The sequence below is a fragment of the Phoca vitulina genome, unplaced genomic scaffold (assembly GCF_004348235.1).
Source record: "Phoca vitulina isolate PV1807 unplaced genomic scaffold, GSC_HSeal_1.0 scaffold55, whole genome shotgun sequence".
Taxonomy (NCBI): domain Eukaryota; kingdom Metazoa; phylum Chordata; class Mammalia; order Carnivora; family Phocidae; genus Phoca; species Phoca vitulina.
Window position 1 is genome coordinate 7413204 of NW_022589758.1, and position 27344 is coordinate 7440547.

The 27344-nt window shown below is 37.4% G+C and overlaps 1 protein-coding gene across 5 annotated transcripts in view; it reads left to right on the forward strand.

Annotated features, from left to right (window-relative positions):
- CNKSR2 (connector enhancer of kinase suppressor of Ras 2) overlaps positions 1-27344 on the forward strand; it is a 277726-nt gene that overhangs the window by 44271 nt on the left and 206111 nt on the right. For all 5 annotated transcript variants that reach the window (XM_032389505.1, XM_032389507.1, XM_032389504.1 and 2 more), the window contains exon 2: positions 12408-12571. In XM_032389505.1, coding sequence (XP_032245396.1) covers positions 12408-12571 — 164 coding nt within the window. The remainder of the gene's footprint in view (positions 1-12407; positions 12572-27344) is intronic.

A 27344-nucleotide genomic window follows, 5' to 3' on the forward strand; every position in this document is an offset into this window, starting at 1 on the left:
CCAGCAACCCTCAGTTTGTTTCCTGAGATTAAGAATTCCTCATATCAGTGAGGTCATATGATACATGTCTTTCTCTGTTTGACTTATTTCGCTCAGCATAATACCCTCCAGTTCCATCCACGTCGTTGCAAATGGCAAGATCTTATTCCTTTTGATGGCTGCATAATATTCCATTGTATATATATACCACATCTTCTTTATCCATTCATCTGTTGATGGACATCTTGGCTCTTTCCACAGTTTGGCTATTGTGGACATTGCTGCTATAAACATCGGGGTGCACGTAGCCTTTCGGGTCCCTACTTTTGTATCTTTGGGGTAAATACCCAGTAGTGCAATTGCTGGATCATATGGTAGCTCTATTTTCAACTTTTTGAGGAACCTCCATACTGTTTTCCAGAGTGGCTGTACCAGCTTGCATTCCCACCAACAGTGTAGGAGGGTTCCCCTTTCTCCGCATCCTCGCCAACATCTGTCATTTCCTGACTTGTTAATTTTAGCCATTCTGACTGGTGTGAGGTGGTATCTCATTGAGGTTTTGATTTGGATTTCCCTGATGCCGAGCGATATTGAACACTTTTTCATGTGTCTGTTGGCCATTTGGATGTCTTCTTTGGAAAAATGTCTGTTCATGTCTTCTGCCCATTTCTTGATTGGATTCTTTGTTCTTTTGGTGTTGAGTTTGATGAGTTCTTTATAGATTTTGGATACTAGCCCTTTATCTGATATGTCATTTGCAAATATCTTCTCCCATTCTGTCGGTTGTCTTTTGGTTTTGTTGACTGTTTCCTTTGCTTTGCAAAAGCTTTTTATCTTGATGAAGTCCCAATAGTTCATTTTTGCCCTTGCTTCCCTTGCCTTTGGCGATGTTTCTAGGAAGAAGTTGCTGCGGCTGAGGTCGAAGAGGTTGCTGCCTGTGTTCTCCTTTAGGATTTTGATGGACTCCTGTCTCACATTGAGGTCTTTCAACCATTTTGAGTCTATTTTTGTGTGTGGTGTAAGGAAATGGTCCAGTTTCATTCTTCTGCATGTGGCTGTCCAGTTTTCCCAACACCATTTGTTGAAGAGACTGTCTTTTTTCCATTGGACATTCTTTCCTGCTTTGTCAAAGATTAGTTGACCATAGAGTTGAGGGTCCATTTCTGGGCTCTCTATTCTGTTCCATTGATCTATGTGTCTGTTTTTGTGCCAGTACCATACTGTCTTGATGATGACAGCTTTGTAGTAGAGCTGGAAGTCCGGAATTGTGATGCCGCCAGCTTTGCTTTTCTTTTTCAACATTCCTCTGGCTATGCGGGGTCTTTTCTGGTTCCATACAAATTTTAGGATTATTTGTTCCATTTCTTTGAAGAAAGTGGATGGTATTTTGATGGGGATTGCATTGAATGTGTAGATTGCTCTAGGTAGGATTGACATCTTCACAATATTTGTTCTTCCAATCCATGAGCATGGAACGTTTTTCCATTTCTTTGTGTCTTCCTCAATTTCTTTCATGAGTATTTTATAGTTTTCTGAGTACAGATCCTTTGCCTCTTTGGTTAGATTTATTCCTAGGTATCTTATGGTTTTGGGTGCAATTGTAAATGGGATCGACTCCTTAATTTCTCTTTCTTCTGACTTGTTGTTGGTGTATAGGAATGCCACTGACTTCTGTGCATTGATTTTATATCCTGCCACTTTACTGAATTCCTGTATGAGTTCTAGCAATTTTGGGGTGGAGTCTTTGGGATTTTCCACATAAAGTATCATATCATCTGCAAAGAGTGAGAGTTTGACTTCTTCTTTGCCGATTTGGATGCCTTTGATTTCTTTTTGTTGTCTGATTGCTGTGGCTAGGACTTCCAATACTATGTTGAATAGCAGTGGTGATAGTGGACATCCCTGCCGCGTTCCTGACCTTAGGGGGAAAGCTCTCAGTTTTTCCCCATTGAGAATGATATTCGCTGTAGGTTTTTCATAGATGGCTTTTATGATATTGAGGTATGTACCCTCTATCCCTATACTCTGAAGAGTTTTGATCAAGAAAGGATGCTGTACTTTGTCAAATGCTTTTTCTGCATCTATTGAGAGGATCATATGATTCTTGTTCTTTCTTTTGTTAATGTATTGTATCACGTTGATTGATTTGCGGATGTTGAACCAACCTTGCAGCCCAGGGATAAATCCCACTTGGTCGTGGTGAATAATCCTTTTAATGTACTTTTGGATCCTATTGGCTAGTATTTTGGTGAGAATTTTTGCATCCATGTTCATCAGGGATATTGGTCTGTAATTCTCCTTTTGGATGGGGTCTTTGTCTGGTTTTGGGATCAAGGTAATGCTGGCCTCATAAAATGAGTTTGGAAGTTTTCCTTCCATTTCTATTTTTTGGAACAGTTTCAGAAGGATAGGTATTAATTCTTCTTGAAATGTTTGGTAGAATTCCCCTGGGAAGCCATCTGGCCCTGGGCTTTTGTGTTTTGGGAGATTTTTGATGACTGCTTCTATTTCCTTAGTGGTTATAGGTCTGTTCAGGTGTTCTATTTCCTCCTGGTTCAGTTTTGGTAGTTGATACATCTCTAGGAATGCATCCATTTCTTCCAGGTTATCTAATTTGCTGGCATAGAGTTGCTCATAATATGTTCTTATAATTGTTTGTATTTCTTTGGTGTTGGTTGTGATTTCTCCTCTTTCATTCATGATTTTGTTGATTTGGGTCATTTCTCTTTTCTTTTTGATAAGTCTGGCCAGGGGCTTATCAATCTTGTTAATTCTTTCAAAGAACCAGCTCCTAGTTTCGTTGATCTGTTCTACTGTTCTTTTGGTTTCTATTTCATTGATTTCTGCTCTGATCTTTATTATTTCTCTTCTCCTGCTGGGTTTAGGCTTTATTTGCTGTTCTTTCTCCAGCTCCTTTAGGTGTAGGGTTAGGTTGTGTACTTGAGACCTTTCTTGTTTCTTGAGAAAGGCTTGTATTGCTATATACTTTCCTCTTAGGACTGCCTTTGCTGTATCCCAAAGATTTTGAATAGTTGTGTTTTCATTTTCATTGGTTTCCATGAATTTTTTTAATTCTTCTTTAATTTCCTGGTTGACCCATTCGTTCTTCAGTAGGATGCTCTTTAGCCTCCATGTATTTGAGTTCTTTCCGACTTTCCTCTTGTGATTGAGTTCTAGTTTCAAAGCATTGTGGTCTGAAAATAGGCAGGGAATGATCCCAATCTTCTGGTACCGGTTGAGACCTGATTTATGACCTAGGATGTGATCTATTCTGGAGAATGCTCCATGGGCACTAGAGAAGAATGTGTATTCCGTTGCTTTGGGATGGAATGTTCTGAATATGTCTGCGAAGTCCATTTGGTCCAGTGTGTCATTTAAAGTCTTTATTTCCTTGTTGATCTTTTGCTTAGACGATCTGTCCATTTCAGTGAGGGGGGTGTTAAAGTCCCCCACTATTATTGTATTGTTGTCGATGTGTTTCTTTGCTTTTGTTATTAATTGGCTTATATAATTGGCTGCTCCCATGTTAGGGGCATAGATATTTACAATTGTTAGATCTTCTTGTTGGATAGACCCTTTAAGTATGATATAGTGTCCTTCCTCATCTCTTATTACAGTCTTTGGTTTAAAATCTAATTTGTCTGATATAAGGATTGCCACCCCAGCTTTCTTTTGGTGTCCATTAGCATGGTAAATGGTTTTCCACCCCCTCACTTTCAATCTGGGGGTGTCTTTGGGTCTAAAATGAGTCTCTTGCAGACAGCATATCGATGGGTCTTGTTTTTTAATCCAATCTGATAGCCTGTGTCTTTTGACTGGGGCATTTAGCCCATTTACATTCAGGGTAACTATTGAAAGATAGGAATTCAGTGCCATTGTACTGCCTGTAAAGTGACTGTTACTGTATATTGTTTGTGTTCCTTTCTGGTCTATGTTGCTTTTAGGCTCTCTCTTTGCTTAGAGGACCCCTTTCAATATTTGTTGTAGGGCTGGTTTCGTGTTTGCAAATTCCTTTAGTTTTTGTTTGTCCTGGAAGCTTTTTATCTCTCCTTCAATTTTCAATGACAGCCTAGCTGGATATAGTATTCTTGGCTGCATATTTTTCTCATTTAGTGCTCTGAATATATCCTGCCAGTCCTTTCTGGCCTGCCAGGTCTCTGTGGATAGGTCTGTTGCCAATCTAATGTTTCTACCATTGTAGGTTACATATCTCTTCTCCCGAGCTGCTTTCAGGATTTTCTCTTTGTCTCTGAGACTCGTAAGTTTTACTATTAGATGTCGGGGTGTTGACCTATTTTTATTGATTTTGAGAGGGGTTCTCGAAATTACAGGAATTCTTAATATATTCTCAATATTAGTCCCCTGTCAGATTTACGATTTGCAAATATTTTCTCCCATTCTGTGGGTTGCCTTTTTTCTGTGTTTGTTTGTTAAAGATTTAGTTATTTATTTGACAGAGAGAGAGAGCATAAGCAGGGGTAGCGGGAGAGGGAGAAGCAGGCTCCCTGCTGAGCAAGGAGCCTGATGCGGGGCTCCATCCCAGGACCCTGGGATCATGACCTGAGCCGAAGGCAGACTTACATGGAACTTAACCAGCTGAGCCACCCAGGCTCCCCCTTTTCTCTGTTTATAGTGTTTATAGTGTCCTTTACTGAACAAAAGTTATTAACTTTGATAAAGTTCATTTTATCTATTTTTTTTCTTTTGTTTCCTGTGACATACTTTTTAAAATCAAAATCTGGGGGCGCCTGGGTGGCTCAGTCATTAAGCGTCTGGAGTAATGTTCACAAAACACAGAACACTTTTAACGCTGCCTGTTTCAAATCCTTTGATGCCTTCTCATTGCTCTTGGGTCACACTGCATCATCTTGCCCCGGGCCCATCACTCCAACCCTATCCTGTTCCATTCTTTTCTCTGGATTTCAGTCAAACAAAGTTATTTCAGTTTTTCCAATGTACAGTGTTCCTTTTTGTAGCACAGGGTCTTTGCATATGTTGTTTCTTTTGCCTGCAGTGTCCACTCCTCCCCTTTGCCTAGTTAACAGTTTTTAAGCTTACGAATCATAGTAAGTAAGTCTTCCATTCCTGACTTGTCACCTCAGCATAGGGTTAAGTCTCCTTTTTTGTTTCTCACAGCACAGCGTATTTTTTTCCTTCATAACAGTTATCATGGCCTGTATTTATACATCTGTTTTTATCAATTAAATGATTAATGATTGATGGTCATCTTCAGTATTATATAAACTCCATAAAGTCAATGGCCATGTCAGTCTTTGCTCAGCATTTGATTTCCAGTGCTTAGCACATAGCAGTCACCTCTGTAAATATTGATTAAATGAAGGACTGACTGATTCTGTATCAGATGCTCTCTGTGCTCAGTGCTGTATGAAGGAGTCAGTGATGCTACCCTTCAGGGTTCTCTAATCTGTTGGGGGAATAAGACACTAATGCAAAGATTATAACAAAACAGCATGAGTAATAAGTACCATAAGTGTAAAATCCATAGATACAAAGAGAAGAGAGATCCATCGGATTTAATGATCAAGACCTGACAGGATTTCAACAACTAAATATGTAGAATATGTAAATATTCTGGGTAATAGGAACAATCACATTAAGGAAATAGTTGAGTTGTTCAATTTGGCTGCAGCATAGGATATATGAATGTGTAAGACAGAATGTCAGAAAAATAGTTTGGGGCCTGAACTTGGAGGTTCTTGAATGCTGGAATGAAAGATGTAAGGCTTAAATGGACTTAAGCTTCCTTAAACATAACAAAAAATAAAAAATGATTGTCTATTCAGTTGTAAAATGAAAGATATCACTAATCTCTAGGTTTGCAACTAATTCCTTATGCTTGGTCTACCTGTGATTCTTATTAAAGTCATTTTTCTGTTAATACAATATTCTTAGCAAAGAGTGTGAAGACTTGCAAAGAAATAGTTTCAGTGTTACTTAAAACTATGTGAAATGGACTGTTAATTTGAGGGAGAAAATGTTATCTTTGAAAAATGTTGTATATGAATTCTTAAGTATGTAATAGCTTTAAGCTTCATGATAAAACCAGTCAGTCTTTGTTTACTGAACATGTCATTAAAATCATTTTAGACTTTGTTTTTAAAAATTAAAAGATGAAAGTGTAGAATAATTGCATAATATTTAGAATTTATTTAATGTTTACTTAAAGAACATTTAAAAGCTTGTAAGCGGGCCACCTGGGTGGCTCAGTCAGTTATGCGTCTGCCTTTGTTTGGCTCAGGTCTTGATCTCAGGGTCCTGGGATGAGCCCACATCAGGCTCCACGCTCAGCAGGGAGTCTGCTTCTCCCTTGGCCTCTCCCCCTCCTCCCCTCATGCACTGTCTCTCTTTCTGTCTCTCTCTCTCTCAAATAAATCTAAACAAAACAAAACAAAACAAAACAAAAAACCAGAGCTTCTAAGCTGTCCTAAAAATCACTTTGAGAAGAACGGCTTGTCCAGCCACTTTACCACATTCTGGATACAAAACTTTAAAAATTATAAAACCATTCAAACATTGTTTTGTGTGATGTGCATTTTAAGGTTGCTGTCTCAGATTACCAGATATCACTATTTTAAAACTGAGCAGTTTTAAGCAACTTGATAGTATATCCATGGGTTACTTTGTCCTCTTCAGTTGGCCTTGACGTAGTGTTATCACTGGATATGTCTTAAGGACTTTCTTGTGAATATTCTGATTTGATATGTCATAACAAAAACAATTTTTATGTAGTCAAATAATTGTCTTTTCTTTACTGTTTCTGGCTCTGGTTTGATACAGAACCTAGATGTCTTCTAATACCTTTTTATTTTTTTAACATTAAATCGTGACTATGTTAGGTGGTTGGCAGTGTCTCATGGTTTCAGTGCTGATTAAGTTTTCTTCTTTACTTTTGTTTTCTTTTGGTCATTTTGTAGGGAGGGGAGTTTTAAACCAGATATTTTTTAGAAATTCATTTTGAAGTTGCCTGGCATTTAAAATCTACTCTGGTTTAAAATGAAGAACCAGGAACAGATTGTAAGGAAGCTGAATTATTTTGCAAAATGTAACAATTGCATATTGTTACCCAGTCAAGATTTTTTTTTAGTCTCTTAAAGGCAAGATTAAATTGTTGGAGAAACAAAGTAGGTCTGAGAAGAGTAGAAATGATGATGATCAGCGTAGTGAGGTTTGGGCTTCTCAGAAGTCTTCCAGAGACCACAGGCAGTGATTGGTTTTCTAATGCATCAGTCTGCACACCCTGTATCCTATACAGCTTCTTAGGGAGAATTCTGTTTATAGCCTTTCAGCTCTGCCAGTCAGCAGAGTGAAGGGAGTCTTTTCAAAGGTAGTTAAATGCATTGGTATATACACTGCCCCAAACTTAGTAGGTGCTTAATAAATAGATGCTGAATGGAATGCTGGAAACATTGTTCCCTGGTCTGGGTCTTTTATATCAAACACCATGAGAAAATGTCAGAAGGAAATTTTTTCAATGAAATTTTGAGTTTAATAGTATATTCCAAATGTTTGTTGCCTGGAATTCATTTGTAACTGAGAAAAAAATTTTCAATTAACAGAATAAAATTGAGTTTTTTGGTGTTAGAGTTGTAAACATTTTAACACATGTATAGAATTATGTCACCAGCACACCACAGTCATGATATAAAACAGTTTTATCACCCCCAAAAAACTCCCTCCTGCTGCTTAGCCTCTTCACATTCCCAATCCCTGGCAACTACTAATCTGTTTTTTGTTGCTATAGTTTTGCCTTTTTTAGTATGTAGTATAAATGGAATCATTCAATAACTTCTTTCAGAGTTGCCATTTTCACTCAGCATAATATCTTTGAGATCCATCCACGTTGTGTGTATATCAATAGTTCCCTTTTTATTTCTGAGTAGTATTTCATGGTATGGATGCCCCACAGTTGGTTATTCTTGTTCATGTTGTTTCTCAGTTGTTAAAACAGATACTGCCTTTTTTTATTGTTGGAATTTAGAATTGTCTAGTGGCATAGGTGTTTTTGAAGAAAACTTTATCTTATTTTTTTTTTGGCTGAACAAAATATAAACTGGAATATAATTAAAAGCACAGCAAAGAGTAAATACATTTTTACCTACCAAGTAAGAGTGACGGGCAGCTCATCTGAATTAAAGCAAGAATTTATAAGGCTGTATCATCCGAGAACTATATGGAAATTGTTAAACAAATTTTTAACTACATAGGTTTTGGAGCAAAACCTCATTTTTCCAGAATAGTTCAGGAATTTGTTTTATTAAATATTCTGGGTATCTGTTAAGTAGCTTGTATATTTACATAGGTTAGCCAGTTTTCCAATAATTAGAATACAGTAAAGTCATTTAGTGCCAAAATGCTATTGAATATAATTTCATCCTTTTTAGATGGCTTAGGAAGTATCACAAGATCTTAAATAGGAATTGTCTTTTGCTAGATCATTTATCGTTATATATCATCCTGTGCATAGAAGAAAAGCATGGTTATATGAGCTTTCTGGCTGTTTATAATGTAGAAAATGCTTTTATTGTCTATAGTAGTTGTTGCAATTAATACACAAATGCTAACTGATAATAACATCCAAGAGCCCTTCCCCCCAAAAAATAAGTCTTAAAAATAAGAAAAAAGATTTTTGAATTTTAACCTTTTGTCAGGAAGACTCCTTCACATTTTTGAATTGGGAAATGGCTTAATCAAAGAGTGTTTTTAGAGATCTGACAGTGATAGACTGGACAGACTGCTGCCAGGGGGAGCAGATGGGCATCAGGGCAGGCTGTACAGCATGAGTAAGGTGGTGACAATGAGATCAGAAATGAAAGGACAGAGCAAGAGCTATTTTGAATGAAGAAATTATGTTCCTCACTAACTGACAAGATAAGAGATTAAATTGGGGAATCATCTAAGATGGTTCTGAGACTAGAAAAATGGTGGTAGAAATAGAGAAATAACTTGCTTAGGGAGAATGAGATTGTAAATGAGGCAATTGAGTCTGGTGTGATTTTGGTCATTGGTGATCTTGGAAAAAAGCAGTGTCAGTGAAATAAGGGGACTGAAAATTACATTAAAATTAAGACCTTCTGCATCAAGTTATCATTCACGTATTTGAGTCCAGCAAAAGGATATAGGATTAATATGTGTTCATTTTAATTTCCTGACCTTATTTTGCAGAAGTGACAAAAGTCCTCATAAATCTTCATTTGTTGATCTTTGTTATTCACAGTAAATAGTGGCAACAGAACTCTAACAAGAATTTACATTTTTATTTTTTGCTTTAAATATCAGAGTGTTCTGTTTATAGATAAGAGTACATATATTATGTATAAAATGGTGTATAAAGTAAAATTTCCTGGAGTAGGGATAGAGTCATCTTCTTAATACCATTTTAAGTGGGTTTTTAAGATTTTGAACATTAGGACGCCTGGGTGGCTCAGTTGGTTAAGCGTCCAACTCTTGGTTTCGGCTCAGGTCATGTTTTCCCAGTCCTGGGATCCAGCCCTGAACTTGGGCTCCGCACTCAGTGCAGAGTCTGCTTCAGATTCTTTCTCCCTCCGCCTTTGCCCCTCCCTGCTCACACATGCTCTCTCAATCTCTCTCTCAAATAAATAAATAAAATCTTTTTTAAAAAAGATTTTGAGCATTAAATATAGTAATTTGCACCTTTCATATCTACTTCCACATATAGTGGATTAATTTATTTTACTCCTTCTTTTGTAATATTGTTGATTTACTGGAAATTTGTGCATCCTTAGGACATCTCTCAAATGTCATCATTTTGTAAATGTTTCATTATTTTTGGAACATCTTTCTAGATCCATGATTATGTTCATTCCTCTTCCCTGCAGATGGTGGAAAGCAGTATAATTCACTGAGAGTCAGAGACACATGTCATAGTAATGATTTCAAGCCTTTGTTTTAATTGTTTTAAGGCATGGTTTTAGACAAAAAAATGTATATAGTTTAATGTTTCATTTGACAAAAGTGCACAATTTTCTTCATGGTACACTTGTGTGGTTTTTAGAGTATGGATCAAAATTTATTTTCTGTATGTTTTCTTAAGAATAATAGCAATTTATAAGTGGAGGTTATAAAATTTACTTATAATTATTTAGAACATAGGTCAACTTAGAAAGGGTAAAATTTGGTGGAAAGTAAAGAAATAATTTATGCCACACGAGAGCTTTAAAAAAAGAGGTAGGTAATAACACTTTTAAAATCTGGTATATATTTGTTCCCATTTTATCTATTGAATAAATGTTACATTGTTGAAGACTAGTCATAATCACCAAAGAATTTCTCATTCTTGAAAATGGGACAGCTCTACTTTAAATAAAATAGTGTATGAGTGAATGAGAAGGTTTTAATTGTTACATGTATGCTGTGCAGTTCCTAGAATCATGAAGTTCAGGCCTTTAGCCCAATAATATAATGTATTCATTTTTGTGATTTTTGTAGATGGCTTTTTGGACAATATTTTTTCCATATACAGATTTGAGATATTGATTTTGACCTTTCAGTCAAAACAACAACTCTAAAATATTATAAGGTCATTTATTATTTATAATTCAGGTAAGGAAAAATGTATATAAAAGTACCTTATAGTTCATAAATATGCATATTGACACAAAGTGACATTATTATAATTTTATAATATCCTAGCTGTATATTTGCCATATATTTTACATTTTAAATATAGGAGCCAAGATACTGCCTATATTATGGGGTAATACACCTTGATAGTTAAATTAGGCACCAATTAATGAGATCTCTCCCTTATTTCTCCTCTGCCACATATAATGTGACTTGGTCTATAACCTTACTAATGACGCTGGTGGAATTGGTGCTGTAAGAGATCCTTTATCATTCCTTTACATAGAAGAATCATAAGAAAAATCAACTCAAAATAATAGCATTCTGTCTCCTGTTATTCTGCAATGTATTAAGACATGAGTGCCTCAAAATGCCATGTACCAACCCTCCACTCTTATTTTTAGATTTAGCTCTTATTTAAAATGTTCCTGATTTTCTCTGACCAGGTGATATAGCATAAAAGAACATGTCTGATTTGTTCATTTTACACTTATTGAGCCCTACTCTGTGTTAGTCACTGTGCTGAGCCCTGGGTTTTCATTCCAAAGACACAGTCCTCAACTTCAAGGAATTTCTAAGCCATTTATTGGGCATACAGAGATGGGAACAAAATATAATACAATGTGGGCATTGTTGTAATGGAGGTCTGTAGTGTAGAGTGGGAGATTGGGAAGCGTGGAGTGTGTCTGGAATAAGTTTGTATAGGAAGGCAGGGTCCAGATCAGGAAGGGCCTTGAACACTGTATAAAGTAGTTCAGATTTTATTCTATCATAAATATGAAGAAACTGAGAAGTTTTGAGATAAAGAATGACATCAGAATTTTTATGCTGGGAGAGATGAATTGGAGGGGATAGTGACTCGCAGCAGGAAACCCATAAAACTGCTTTAGTCTAGATTAGAGATATTTATGGCCTGATTTAAGATTAAGACCTTTTAGTTTTTGCTAATTGCCTCATTTTCTTGGTGCTCCTCACTTAAAAATCTGGAGAGAACTAATCTTGTTAGTCCAGTTCACCATTTGTTCATCATTTGTATCAGGTTATTTCATAGGCAGTTGAAGCTAACCCAATCTATAGCCTGGCTATTCACTTATGGAAGTGCCCTGAGTAATCTTGAAAAATGTATCCACTCTGGATTCCACTTTTGAATTTGGGTGAAATCTAAATGTTAGTGGATTAGGGAGTACATTGCAGGTGGGGTAAAAAGGTAAGGAGCTTGGCTCTGAAGGGAATAACAAACTAGTGGGGGAATACAGGATCAAAGAAATCAAGGAAAGGTTTTTGTTTTGTTTATTAAACTGGCAGATGTTCGAATACTGGAGTCAGTGGCTGGGAAATGGTTAAATAAAGAGAGTGTTTATTTTTTTTAATTGTTGAAGTAGTGTTAAGGTGGCAGAAGATGGGATTCCAGAGCACAGGAAGATCGATTAGTCTTGTACAGGAAGGAAGGATAACTCTCCCTCTGCAGTGGGGTTAAAGAAGAAAGGAGGAGTGAAGTGTAGGTAAGTTTAGAAGTGGGGAGAACCTCTTGTTAGCACACTTTATGAAATAAGCAGCAAAGAGAACTGCTTGAGAAGTGAGGTAAAGATTTCCAAAAATTGCTGAGGAAAATTCAAATAGGAACCTAACAACTAAGGATATCATGAAGTGGTTTTTTTTCCTCCTGCAGTCCATATATTGGTTGGAAAAAAGTGGATGATTGAACTAGTCCAGAGTTGAAACAGACTTAACTTGTGACTTGGTAGGAGTTAATGCTTATTTTATTTTTTCTGTTTGTTTCGTTCAACTGTTTTTTCATTCTGGTTTTCCATATTTTTCTTCTGCAGGTCTTGATGACTGTTTGCAGCAGTATATTAAGAACTTCGAGAGGGAGAAGATCAGTGGAGACCAGCTGCTGCGCATTACACATCAGGAGCTAGAAGATCTGGGGGTCAGCCGCATTGGCCATCAGGAATTGATCTTGGAAGCAGTTGACCTTCTGTGTGCACTGGTAAGGACATTAACTGGTAGGAAGGGAAACTTCTATTACTTCGTTTAAATTTTTTTCCTTTCTTAGTTTCTTTCCTTCTTTTTCTTCTCTTTTTAAAAATAATTTAAGTGTAAGTAGGAAAAACTCCCCTAATTCTCAACTAACTGGAAGTGGTATTTTCCTCCTTTATTAAATTTGGTATGGTATATAGTGCCAAATTAAAAATTAAAGACGCTTATAACTCAACTGGTGACATTACATTTAGTTACTTCAGAAACTTGTGTTAGAGTTTTCACAGCATCATTTGGGATATACAATTGTATACAATCAGTTAAAAAGTCCATTCCCTTCTAAAAGTTTTGATTTAATAACATAAATATTAAGAAATCCTATTTTAGAAAAATCATCCTTAAAATAATCAAATTATTTGAATGTTCTAAATGTATACATCCAATAAAAATTGAATATTGTACACTATATGGTTACTTTTGTCCACATACAAGAGAAATAAGTGTCAAAATAATCCTGTAAGATTCTGATAATACATTAAATATTCTGAAAGGTACATAGTTTTTTTTTCCATGTTAGGTAAGATGACACCTGATTGGTTTTTTTTTTTTTAAAGATTTTTTTATTTATTCATTTGACAGAGATAGACACAGCGAGAGAGGGAACACAAGCAGGGGGAGTGGGAGAGGGGGAAGCAGGCCTCCCGCAGAGCGAGGAGCCCGATGTGGGGCTCGATCCCAGGACCCTGGGATCATGACCTGAGCTGAAGGCAGACGCTTAACGACTGAGCCACCCAGGCGCCCCGACACCTGATTGGTTTTAACTTCTTACAGATATTTGTAAGGGGGCTAGAGCTACAGTGAGATAAAAACATCAGTCTTGTAATATAATAATCTGTGATTTAATTTTGGCTCAGTCAGTTACTGACACTTGTGGGCAAGTAATTTCATCATAACCTTGGTTTATTTATTTATTTTTATTATTTTTATTTTTTTAAGATTTATTTTATTTATTCGAGAGAGAGAGGAGGGGGGCAGAAGGAGAGGGAGAGAAGTAAACTCCCCACTGAGCATGAGCCTGATGCAGGGCTCAATCTCACAACCCTGAGATCATGATCTGAGCTGAAATCAAGAGTCGGATGCTTAACTGACTGAGCCACCCAGTAGCCCCACTTTGATTTTTTAATATAAAATGGAGATAATAACAATTGCCTCCTGGAGGTGTTGTGAAAAGCAAATGAGATGGTATTTGTGTGGTGCCTGATTCAGTGCCTGGCACATAGTAGGTATTCAATAAGTACTTAACCATTAAGATGATGATAATTAACAAGAAATGAGTAGATAATTATATATAATTCAAGAATCAATTAATACACTCAGAACTTGTGTGTCAGATTTAAGATGTAGTTCCTGTCCTCTTGGAAAGCCTATGGAGGAGGGAGTGACACAGAAATAATCACAATACTGTAGTATAATTACTAAAATAAAAGTATGAACTAAGTATCATGGGGACACAGAAGAGAAAATAACTAGCTTTGACTATGACAGATGGGTTCATATTGCAAAAGAGGTGATATTTAAGGAGCCTAGAGAAGGATGAGCATGTGTTGGGAAGAACAAGAGGGAAGGTAGATAAAACAACCCATACACAGGCACACAAAATAAAGAGCATGCCTGGTGGGTTTGAACAATGGTTAGCTATTTTACATGACAAAAATACATGGGAAACAGTGGCAGAAAATTAGGCTTTAATTTTTTTTTTATTATGTAATGTTAGTCACCATACATTACATCATTAGTTTTTGATGTAGTGTTCCATGATTCATTGTTTGCATATAAAAATTCGGCTTTAAAAGAGAATAGGCCCAGACTATATAAAGTACCTAAACATCATGATAAGAGATTTGTATTTTCGAGTGTGGATATTGGAGAACCATGCAGGAATGATCAAATACTTGTTTTAAAATGGTAACTACTGGTAGTAAAAAGGAGGGAATGGAGTGAGTATAATCTGAAGACCAGACGAACAATTCAGAAATGTTTTATTTTTTTTAAGATTTCGTCTATTTATTAGAGAGAGAGAGTAGGGAGAGAGAGAGAGAGCACTAGATGGGGGAGGGTCAGAGGGAGAAGCTAACTCCCTGCTGAGCGGGGAGCCTGATGCAGGGCTCAATCCTGGGACTCCGGGATCATAACCTAAGCCAAAGGCAGACGCTTAACTGACTGAGCCACCCAGGCGCCCCAGAATGTTTTAAATGATCTACTTAGGCTATGAGTAGGGCTTGAACTAAGGTTGAACAGGAATAGAGAAGATCTGATGAATATGAGGGGTGAGATAAAGGGAGGAGTTGAAAAAGATTCCATGTTTTCTAGCTGCAGACATAGAGTAGATAATTTTGTAATAATGAAGATGGACAGTAGTAGCAAGAATAGATTTAAGTGGGAATATAAATTGAGTTTTAGATTCATTGAATTTGAGGCATCTCTGAGTTATCCAGAAAGAGATACTCATCAAAGGGTTGAACATATGAATTTGGAGCTTGAGAAGTAGCTGAAGATAGAGATTTCGGAGTCTCCAGGATATAAGGATTGAATCCATAGAGAGAGAGATCACCCATGGAGGGACTCCCCTCCACAGTGGGGCTGGGAAGGAAGAAGAGACTACAGAAGAGGCTTATGGAGTAGTCAGAGAAATGTGAAGACAGCTTCAAAAGCATTGTCACAAAAGCAGTGGGGAGTGTTATTTTCATTAAGGAACATCAGTAATATCATCAAATTTCGCTAAAAGCCAATAGGATAGGCAAGGAAAAACAACCGGACTGAGGGGCACCTGGATGGATCACTTGGTAGAGGATGCAACTCTTGATCCTCAGGGTCATGAGTTCAAGCCCTATGTTGGGTGTGGAGCCTACTTAAAAAATAATAGAGGGGCACCTGGGTGGCTTAGATGATTAAGCATCTGCCTTCTGCTCAGGTCATGATCTCCAGGTCCTGAGATCGAGCCCCACATCTGGCTCCCTGCTCAGTGGGGAGCCTGCTTCTCCTTCTGCCTCTTCCCCTGCTTGTACTTTCTCTCTCTCTCAAATGAATAAATAAAATCTTAGAAAAATAAAATAAAAAATAAACCTGACTGAAAGCACTTTCTAAAGAAGAGTACAATCTGAAACCAGATTGATTATTATCTCCCATTTACACATCTCAGTCTTTTTTTTTTTAAAGATTTTATTTATTTATTTGACAGAGACACAGCGAGAGAGGGAACACAGCAGGGGGAGTGGGAGAGGGAGAAGCAGGCTTCCCGCTGAGCAGGGAGCCCAATGCGGGGCTCGATCCCAGGACCTGGGATCATGACCTGAGCTGAAGGCAGGCGCCCAACGACTGAGCCACCCAGGCGCCCCTACACATCTCAGTCTTAACCTTAATTGTCATTTCCTTAAAAAAACATTCTCTGATTATTCCCTCACCATTGGTGGAGGTTAGCCCCTTACTGTTATTCTTTTAACCCTCATCCCATTTTGTAATGACATATTTATATGTGTATTTATCAGTTTAATGTCTGTTTCTTCTGCTAGACTATAAGCTATGTGGGAAAAGTAACTATGCTTATTAAATACCTAGTGTGTATCACAGATGCCTGGCAATAATGGATGCTGAATAAATACTTTTTGAAAGTGGTATTGTAAGAGTCTTGACATGTTTTTCACATGATAGTTTGAGGATCTTCTTATTTCCCTATTCTGAGATCAGAGAAATCAGCTTAGATTAGAACATGCACTTGCACTCTATCCCTTATCATAATCAGATCACCAAAATCATGCCTGATATAAGAGATAATACTCAAGGTAAGGTAGGCGTCCTCAGTGTTTTTGCATACTGGTCTCCAAATCTGAGTCAGTGTGGCCATGAAGGTGCAACAGAAGTGGCTTGGAGATGGGGGCATGATCTAGCAGTCCTCTATTTGCCACATTTTTTTTTAAGAGAGGAGAGAGTGGGAAGGGGCAGAGGGAGAGAGAGAATCTTAAGCAGACTCCAAGCCCAGCACGGATCCTGATGCGGGGCTCCATCTCACAACCCTGAGATCATGACCTGAGCTGAAATCAAGAGTTGAATGCTTAACCGACTGAGCCACCCAGGTGCCCCTATTTGCCACATCTTTTATAACAGTAAATAGTTGGGTGTGTCAGAGTTTGAAGTTCAGGATGTTATGTCTCATAAGCAGGACTCTTCAGAGATAAACCACTTAAGTGCTGGACTTCGAGCTGTCAGTTTGAAGAAGGAAATAAGATTAATGATTACAGTGCTACCTACAAATAGTCTGAACCTCCAGGCTTTGGAGCTTGGCCCATGAACAATCTCTGCTGACCTAAACTTAGAAAGATGGCATGAGAGATAGATGTCTAGACCACTTCAGTGTTCTCACATAGAGCTGTATAAGTCTCTTCGTATGCTGAGTTTTAATTCCTCCACAGTTCTTGGTTTAAGCACCATAGTGTTGCATTGTTTTCTTGGGAAAAATACACATTAAAATCATTCTTTCTGTGTTTATTCAGCAATAAATTGGTCACATTCCCCAAAGAGGCCAAATATTAAATTTCCCTTCTACCACTTCCTAATGACTATACATCAGCAAGTTAGAAGTGCAGATATCTTCCATTTTATACAATGCATATTTTCCTGTGAATATCAAGTGAATTTCTGAGCAATGAATTCTGATTTACTTCTACATACCATTATAAAATTAGGTGGTGAGATCCTTCATCAGCAAGCTGAGTTGACTAGACCAGGAGGTGTGCTGTTAGGAATGGGGGATTGTGTATTACCTCTTTGAAACTTTTTTTTAAAAGATTTTATTTATTTATTTGACAGAGAGAGAGACAGCGAGAGAGGGAACACAAGCAGGGGGAGTGGGAGAGGGAGAAGCAGGCTTCCCGCGGAGCAGGGAGCCCGATGTGGGGTTCGATCCCAGGACCCTGAGATCATGACCTGAGCCGAAGGCAGTCGCTTAACCAACTGAGCCACCCAGACGCCCCTATCTCTTTGAAACTTTAATATCTCTAGTGGCTTTCTACTTTTTTCCCTACATCTACTGTTTTTATTCCTTCTTTTAACAATTATATGTTCATGCTCAAACAGTGATACCACAGGAATTACAAAGATTAAAAAGGCATAGTCTGTGCTCTTAAGATGTATACAGTCCAGTAAAGAAGACAATAGTCATTAAAAGATTACGCAGATTTAAAGAAAATCTCAGGGAGTGCAGAAGGAAATGATGAACACTACTGCGGGGATCCGGGAAGTGTAGGTGGGATTTGCATTGGGACTTGCAGGGTGAGTAGATGTTTGCCAGACAAAAAGTTGGGGAAAGTTATCTAGGCAGAAGAAATATCATGTGTAAAGACAGAATTGTGAAAGAATAGGAAATGTTCAGAGAAAAATGATAATTTTGATTTGGCTGGTGCATAATGAGAAGTGATAAGAAGAAAGGCAACTTATGTTTGGTATCACATTATAATTTTTTGCTTAGATTTTTTTATGCTCTCTGCCCAGTGCTTAGCACATAAAGGATATTAAATTAATGTTATCTTGCTGAATGAAGTTCTCTGCTTTTTCCCAGAAAACTGTAATTTTTTCCTCTGACTCTGACTCTGAATTTTCTGTTCCTAGTATAAGGAAGAAGAAGAAAAACTATCAAATTCCTCTGTTTCTTTCAAGCTATGGAATATTTTCATCTGCCTTATTTTAAAGTTAGTCCTGATGGGGAATAAATGTTATGGCAGTTGATGAAAATCAAAGGTTTATTTAGGAACTTGTTCATTCATACGACATATATTTATTTAAGCACCAACTATATTGTTTGTACCATGTTATTCTAGACAGAAGTAAGCTGTTCATGATTTGGAGGTGTGTTAACTCTTTCCTGCTGTTACTCTATCATTTAGTATGCTTCAATAGAGAGTACAGTATATTAACTGAAATAGTAAAGCATAAATAAAATATCAATGTATAGCCCTTAATTTATGCTCTGACAATGCAACTTGTTATTGGGAAGTATAAGTGAATCATTTATGACAGGATAAGAACAGTTTTCATTTCATTCTTCATGTACTTTTCATATAATAGGTATTTTGCATGAAAATTTAGATGTCTGCAATTGCTGGGATTTGTTTCTTTGCAACATAATTGCTTGGTTCATTCATCTCAAAATAATTCATTTCTAAAAAATATTCATTAAAGCAGTCCTTTTACGACTCACTCATATTTATAAAGCAAAGTATTATAAAACCTAAACACCTGCTACATGATGCAATCAAATTAAGAGCTCTGAATAAAATAGCATTGACATTGTAAAATATGTGGTGCCAATATTGAATATTTTGTTAAGTATTTAGAGAATTCACCACTAGTGAGGATACAGCCAACTTGATCTTCTAAAATGTTAAGTGTAGCCTTCATTTCTTTTTTGTGCTTTTGCATGCATGTAATTAAAAGAGAAGAACAGTAAGAACTTAGCACCAATTATTTAAGAATAGACTGGCTATGTTGAATCAGTGTAGCCACAGCTGGTTCCTGGCAGACATATATGTAAACAAATATGTAACATATAGGACAAAGAAAATAGCTAACTACATTTCATGTCTAAGCTTTTGTTTTCTTGATGTAGTTCTTTCCAAATCAGTAGTAATGCATATTTGTCCCATGCATATCCAGTACAAAGCAAGTCTGTAATGAATAAATCTGCACTTTTTAAAAGTTGAGGGAATAGGTAGGAGAGGAAGATGGTGGCAGAGTAGGAGGACCCTGGACTCATCCCACAAACACAACTAGATAACTATTCAGTCATCCTAAATACCCCCCAGAAATCGACCAAAAGGGGTACAGAACAAGCTCCACAACTAAAGGGAGAAAAGAGACCACATCAAAGAATGTAAGAGTGTGAAGACATGGTTTAGGGAAGAAACAGATCAGGGTGCTGCAGAGGGGAGGGAGCCATGGTCCTGGAGAAGGGCTACAGAGAGAGGAGCACACAAGGGAACACACAAGGAAAACATTTCCCCAAAGCCACTGGCTTGGAAAACGAGAGGGGCTGAATTTTGTGAGGTCTTGCAACCAGCAGGGCTTAGAGCCTAGAGTTTTAAAGATCAGCTGGCTTGGCTGGAATGGAGCCCTGAGGACACTGCACTACTCCTGAGGGGAAGGCAGGCAAACAACCTGGGGGAAGACAGCCTGGAATTAGCAATTTGAAGAATGCCTAGGGCTGACAGGGAAGAAATTTTTCATTCAGAGTACATCCCTGAGAGGCAGCTTTCACAGAGACATCTCTCTCCCTAGGAGCAAAGGAGCTGGCTAGTGCCATTTCCCTCCCCCACCTCTCAGCAGGGACACTGGCTGCCTAACTTGCTTACACCAAGCCCCACTCACCACACTCTGGCAGGACTGCCCTTCTCAGTCAAGTTTGCCTCAGTTCCAGCGCAGTGGGACCCTCCCACAGAAGACCAGCACAAACCCCTGTCCACACCACATCTCCGGACCAGAGAGTCCTGCGGGGCCTCAGTTCTGGTGGAGCTGGTGTCAGGTCTCATTTGACAAGCAGACCAGGGCACACCTAGTTAAAACTCTCCATATTCAGACCAGGGACTAAACACTGCCCATAGCAGGCAAGGAGAGCCCCTGCAGATGACTGGCCTGAAGGATAGAACAGCCAGAACACAACAGCAGAGCACATGAAGCACACACCAGAGACATTCCCTGAAGCACCAGGCCCTGGGCATTACATGACCTCTTCCTCCTAAGGCCGTTACTTTTAGGGGCAGGAGATATAACTGGCTTTTCTAACACAGAGAAGGCAGAGACTTAGACAAAATGCTAAGATGGAGGGATTTATCCCAAATGAAAGAAGAAGGTAAGGCCATGGCCAGAGATCTAAGCAAAACTGATAAAAGTAACATACCTGATGGAGAATTTAAAGCAACAATCCTAAGGATACTCACTGGGCTTGAGAAAAGAATAGAAAACATCAGTGAGACCCTTACCACACAGATAAAAGAGTTAAAAAAGAATCAGAGATGAAGAATGCTATAAACAAGATTGGAAACAGGCTTGATGCAATAAACAGGCTGGAAAAGCAGAGGAATGAGTTAGTGACTTAGAAGACAAAATAATAGGAAGTAATGAAGCTGAACAAAAAAGAGAAGGATTATGCAACACAAGAATAGACTTAGGGAATCAGTGACTCCATCAAGCATAATATCATTTGTATTATGAGAGTCCCAGAAGACGAAGAGAGAAAAAGGGGCAGAAAACTTTTTTGAAGAAATAATAACAAGTTTTCAGCTGGGTAAGGAAAATGGACATCCAAATCTAGGAGTCACAAAAAACTCTCATCAGAATCAACAAAAACAGGCCAACACCAAGACATGTTGTAATTAAATTTGCAAAATATAGTGATAAAGAAAAAGTCTTAAAAGCAGCAAGATAAAAGAAGTCCCTAACTTACAAAGGAAGGACTCATATGGGTAGGTGGAGATTTCTCAACAGAAACATGGGATGCCAGAAGACAATGGCAGGATATATTCAAAGTACTGAATGGGAAAAATCTGCAGCCAAGAATACTCTATCCAGCAAGGCTATCACTCAGAGAAGAAGGAAAGATAGAGTTTCCCAGACAAACAAAAACTGAAGGAGTTCATGACCACTAAACCAGCTCTGCAAGAAATATTAGAGGGGACTCTTTGAGTGGAAAAGAGAGACCAAAAATGACAAAGACAAGAAAGGATCAGAAGAAATCTCCAGACACAACAACAAAACAAGTAATAATATGGCACTAAGTAGATATATATCAATAATTACTTTGAATGTAAATGAACTAAATGCTCCAATCAAAATACATAGGGTGTCAGAATGGATAAAAAATCAAGACCTATCTATATGCTGCCTCTAAGAGACTCATTTTAGACCTAAAGACATCTGCAGATTGAAAGTGAGGAGATGGAGAAATAATTATCATGCAAATGGATATCAAAAGAACGCTGGAGTAGCAATACTTATATCAAACAAACTAGACTTTAAAACAAAGACTGTATAAAGAGACATTGAAGAGCACTATATAATCACAAAGGGAACAATCCAACAAAAAGATATAAAAATTTTAATTATTTATGCTCCTGAATGGGAGCAGCCACATATATAAAACAATAACAAATATAAAGGAACTAGTTGATAATAACACAATAATAGTAGTGGACATTAGCACCCCACTTATATCAATGGACAAATCATCTAAACAGAAAATAAGCAAAGAAACAAAGGATCTGAATGAAGAACCGGACCAGATGACTTAACAGATATATTCAGAACATTCCATCCTAAAACAGCAGAATACACATTCTTTTCAAGTGTACATGGAATATTCTCCAGAATAGATCACACATTAGATCACAAAACAAGCCTCAGCAAGTTCAAAGATTGAAATCATACCATGCACCTTTTTTGACCACAACACTGTGAAGCTAGAAGTCAACCACAAGAAAAAAATTTAGAAATACAAATACATGGAGGTTAAACAATGTGCTACTAAACAATGAATGAGTCAGTCAGGAAATCAAAGAAGAAATTTAAAAATACATGGAAAGAAATGAAAATGAAAACACAATGGTCCAAAACCTTTGGGATGCAGCAAATTGGTCCTAATAGGGAAGTATATAGCAATACAGGCCTACCTCAAAGCAGGAAAAATCACAAGCAACCTAACCTTACACATAAGTAGCTAGAAAAAGAACAACAAATGAAGGCTAAAGCCAGCAGAAGAAAGGAAATAATAAAAATTAGAAGAGAAATAAATGATATAGAAACTAAGAAAACAGTAGAACAGATCATTGAACCTGGAGCTGGTTCATTGAAAGAATTAATTATTAAATTGATAAACCTCTAGCTAGACTTACCAAGAAGAAAAGAGAAAGCACCCAAATAAATAAAATCACAAATGAGAGGGGCGAAATAACAACAACTGCCACAGAAATACAATTATTAAGAGAATATTATGAAAAATTATATTCCAATACATTGGACAACCTGGTAGAAATGGATAAATTCTTAGAAACATATAAAGTACCAATACTGAAACAGGAAGAAATAGAAAACTTGAAGAGACCGATAACCAGAAAGGGATTGAATCACTACTCAGAAATCTCCCAACAAACAAAAGTCCAGGGCCAGATGGCTTCAGAGGGGACTTCTACCACTTAAAGAAAAGTTAATACCTATTCTTCTGAAACTACTCCAAAAAATAGAAAAGGAAGAAAAACTTCCAGATTCATTCTATGAGGACAGCCTTACCTAATACCAAAACCAGATAAGGATTCCACTAAAAAAGAGAATTACCTCTGACAAACATAGATGCAAAAGTCCTCAACAAAATACTAGAAACCTGAATAAAACAATACATTAAAAAAAAATCATTCACCATGATCAAATGGGAGTTATTCCTGGGTTGCCAGGGTGGTTGAATATTCACAAATCAATCAATGTGATACATCACATTAACAGAAGAAAGGATAAGAACCAAATGATCATTTCAATAGATGCAGAAAAAGAATTTGACAAAGTACGATATCCATTCATGATAAAAATTCTCAACAAAGTAGGTTTAGAGGGAACATACCTCAACATAATAAAGGCCATCTATGAAAAATCCATAGGTAACATCATCCTCAATAGGGAAAAACTGAGAGCTTTTCCTATTCAGTCAGAAACAAGACAGGGATGCCCACTCTCATCACTGTAATTTAACATAGTACTGGAAGTCCTAGCCACAGCAGTCAGGCAACATTAAGAAATAAAAGGCATCCAAATTGGCAAGGAAGAAGTCAAATTTTCACTATTTGCCAATGACATGATACTCTCTGTGGAAAACCCGAGAGACCCCCAAAAAACTGCTAGAACTGATAGAGGAATTCAGTAAAGTCACAGGGTACAAAATCAATGTATAGAAATCTGTTGCATTTATATACACCAATAATGAAGCAACAGAAAGAGAAATTAAGGAGTCTATCTCATTTACAATCGCACCAAAAACAATAAGATACTAGGAATAAAACTATCCAAAGAGGTAAAAGATCTGTACTCTGAAAATTGTAAAACACTCATGAAAGAAATTGAAGATGACACAAATAGAAAGATATTCCATGCTCATGGATCAGAAGAACAAATATTGTTAAAATGTCTATACTACTCAAAGCAATCTACACATTTAATGCAATTCCTATCAAAATACCACCAGCATTTTTCACAGAACTGGAACAAACAATCCTAAAATATGTATGGAACCAGAAAGACCCCGAATAACCAGAGCTATCCTGAAAAAGAAAAGCAATGCTGGAGGCATCACAATTCCAGACTTTAAGTTATATTACAAAGCTGTAGTCATCAAGACAGTATGGTACTGGCACAAAAACAGACATATAGATCAATGGAACAGAATAAAAAACCCAGAAGTAAACCCACAACTGTATGGTCCATCAGTCTTTGATAAAGCAGGAAAAGAATATCCAATGGGAAAAAAGTCTCTTCAACAAATAGTGTTGGGAAAACTGAACAGCAACATGCAAAAGAATGAAACTGGACCACTTTCTGAGACCCTACACACAAATAAACTCAAAATGGATTAAATACCCAAATATGAGACCTGAAACCATAAAAAATCTAGAGGACAACATAGGTAGTAACCTCTTTGACATCAGCCATAGCAACTTCTTTAGAGGTATGTCTCCTGAGGTAAGGGAAAGAAAAGGAAAAATAAACTATTGGGATTTCAGCAAGATAAAAAGCTTCTGCACAGTAAAGGATACAATCAACAAAACTAAAAGGCAACCTATAGAATGAGGAAATAATTGCAAATGACATATCTGACAAAGGGTTAGTATCCAAAATATATAAAGAACTTACAAAACTCAACACTCAAAAAACAAATAATCCAATTAAAAAATGGGCAGAAGACATGAAGAGACATTTTTCCGAAGAAGACATCCAGATGGCCAACAGACACATGAAAAAATGCTCAACATCACTGATCATCAGGGAAATGCAAATCAAAACTACAATGAGATACCACCTCACACCTGTCAGAATGGCAAAAATCAACGACACGGGAAACAAGAAGTGTTGGCAAGGATGTGGAGAAAAGGGAAACCTGCACTGTTGGTGGGAATGCAAACTGGGCAGCCCCTCTGGAAAACAGTGTAAAGGTTCCTCAATAAGTTAAAAATAGAACTACTCTATGATCCAGCAGTCACATTACTAGGTATTTACCCAAAGAATACAAAAATACTAATTCAAAGGGATTCGTGCACCCTGATGTTTAGATCAGCATTATCTAAATAGCCAAATTATGGAAAGAGCCCAATTGTCCATCGACTGGTGAATGGATACAGAAGTGCTGTGTATATACAATGAAATATTAACTCAGCCATCAAGAAGAATGGAATCAAGAGACTCTTAACTATAGGAAACAAACTGAGGGTTGCTGGAGGGGAGGTGGGGGAGGTTGGGGAAATTGGGTGATGGGCATTAAGGAGGGCATGTGATGTGAGCACTGGGTGTTATATGCAACTGATGAATTATTACATTCTACATCTGAAACTAATGATGTACTATATGTTGGCTAATTGAATTTAAATAAAAATAATAAAAATAAGGAAAAGAATGAAATCTTTCCATTCCCAACTATGTGGATGAACTAGAGTGTATTATGCTAAGTGGAGTAAGTCAGAGAAAGAAAAATACCATATGATTTCACTCATATGTGGAATTTAAGAAGCAAAACAATCAAAGGGACAAAAATAAGAGAGAGGAGAGACAAATCAAAAAAGACTCTTAACTGTAGAGAACAAACTGATGGTTACCAGAGGGGTGGTGGGTGGGAGGATGGGTGAAATAGGTGATGGGGGTTAAGGAGTGCACTTGTTGTGATGAGCACAGGGTGATGTATGGAACTGTTGAATCACTATACTGTATGCCTGAAACTAATATAACACTGTATGTTAACTAACTGGAATTTAAATAAAAACTTTTAAAAAATAAAATTTGAGTCAGTACTTATTGTCTGCATACTTCTGGACCAAAGCAAAGGGGTGCATCATTCACTTGTCACTTCTTGATGTAGTAGGCACAGGAGCATGATTTACTGGTGACTTAGTGAGACACAGCACACCATCTGCTTTCATGAAGGAAATAAGATCTATGTGTTGTCAGTAACTGATTTTGAGCTACTTAGAATTGAGAACTTTGATGATAAAAATTAACTTGAGATCAACTAATCTATTCCTTGTGTTAAAATAGTACCACATAGACACTTGTATACAGACGAGCTTCTAACCTATTTTTATAGTCTTACAGAATTTTCTTCCTTTTTATTAACTTAAGCCCCAACTTGGGGCTTGAACTCAAAACCCTGAGATCAAGACCTGACCTGAGATCGAGAGTCGGACACTTAACTGACTGAGCCACCCAGGCGCCCCATGGTCTTAGAAAATTTTCTTAAAAATGCTTTTGAGTTATTGGTTTAACTAGTTTTATTTTATTTATTTTTATTGGTTTAACTAGAATTAGTTTTAAGAATTTCCCTCTCCATCCTCTACTACATATCTTTTGTCTCTTCTTGCCCACTGCATTCCACTGTCCTCATTTTTCATCTCTGGTCCATGTAGGGTATTTCTTTAGTAGGTTTCCACGTTAGGAGAAGTTCTCTCAGGGTATGCTTCCAAAGGTTTTTTCCACAAGATTTTTTTATTCCCTAATTCTTGAGTTGTATTTTAAAAAATAATTTTAGTATTATCTTAAATTTTGAAGGCTTCAAAGTATTTTTACTTTGCCTTCATATTTTTATTTATAAGATGTGTATTATTCTTTTTAAATTATTCTGACCTTTTCTAAGAAAATATTGAGATGCTAGTGTTATATATAAAGAGAAATTAATGTTGTATGGCAACTAATGGCTATAGAATGAAAGTTACATTACAGGTTGATTGATTAGTTTCCTCTCTAATGAACTATTATCATTTGAGCTTCTCTAAGAAATTATTATGTTTATAAACAAATGTTTCCTCATGAAAATCATTAATACACAAAAATTAAAAATGAGAATACTTTTATACTTCAGGGAAGATGCTTTAACACAGGGGAAAACTTCTGAAAATACTTTCGGGAAAGCACTTCAGATGTGTCATTGAAATTTAGTTCATACAGGGTCGCCTGGGTGGCTCAGTTGGTTAAGCAACTGCCTTCGGCTCAGGTCATGATCCCAGGGTCCTGGGATCGAATCCCACATCGGGCTCCTTGCTCAGTGGGGAGCCTGCTTCTCCCTCTCCCTCTGCCTGCTATTCCACCTGCTTGTGCTCTCTCTCTGTCAAATAAATAAATAAAATCTTTTTAAAAAATTTAGTTCATATAGTCTCCAAAGGGCAGTTGAGAATGAACTTTGGAGGGGACCAGCACATGTTCCTGACCTTGGAGAAGGCCTTTCCCTTCCTCCAGCGAGTGAGTGAAGTGCATATTCAGATGTGATTAAAGATCTTTACGGGGGGAGATTATTTTTGATTATCCAGGTGGGCCCCAACTCCAATCACAAATGTCCTCATGAAGGAGAGGCAGAGGGGGATTTGGTACACACCGAAGAGGTGGCCATGTGACCTCAGAGGCAGAGACAGGAGTTATAATGGCCACAAATCAAGGAATGTCAACAGCCACCAGATTCTTCTTGAGGCAGGGATCAGAGCCTTCTGACGAAGCATGGA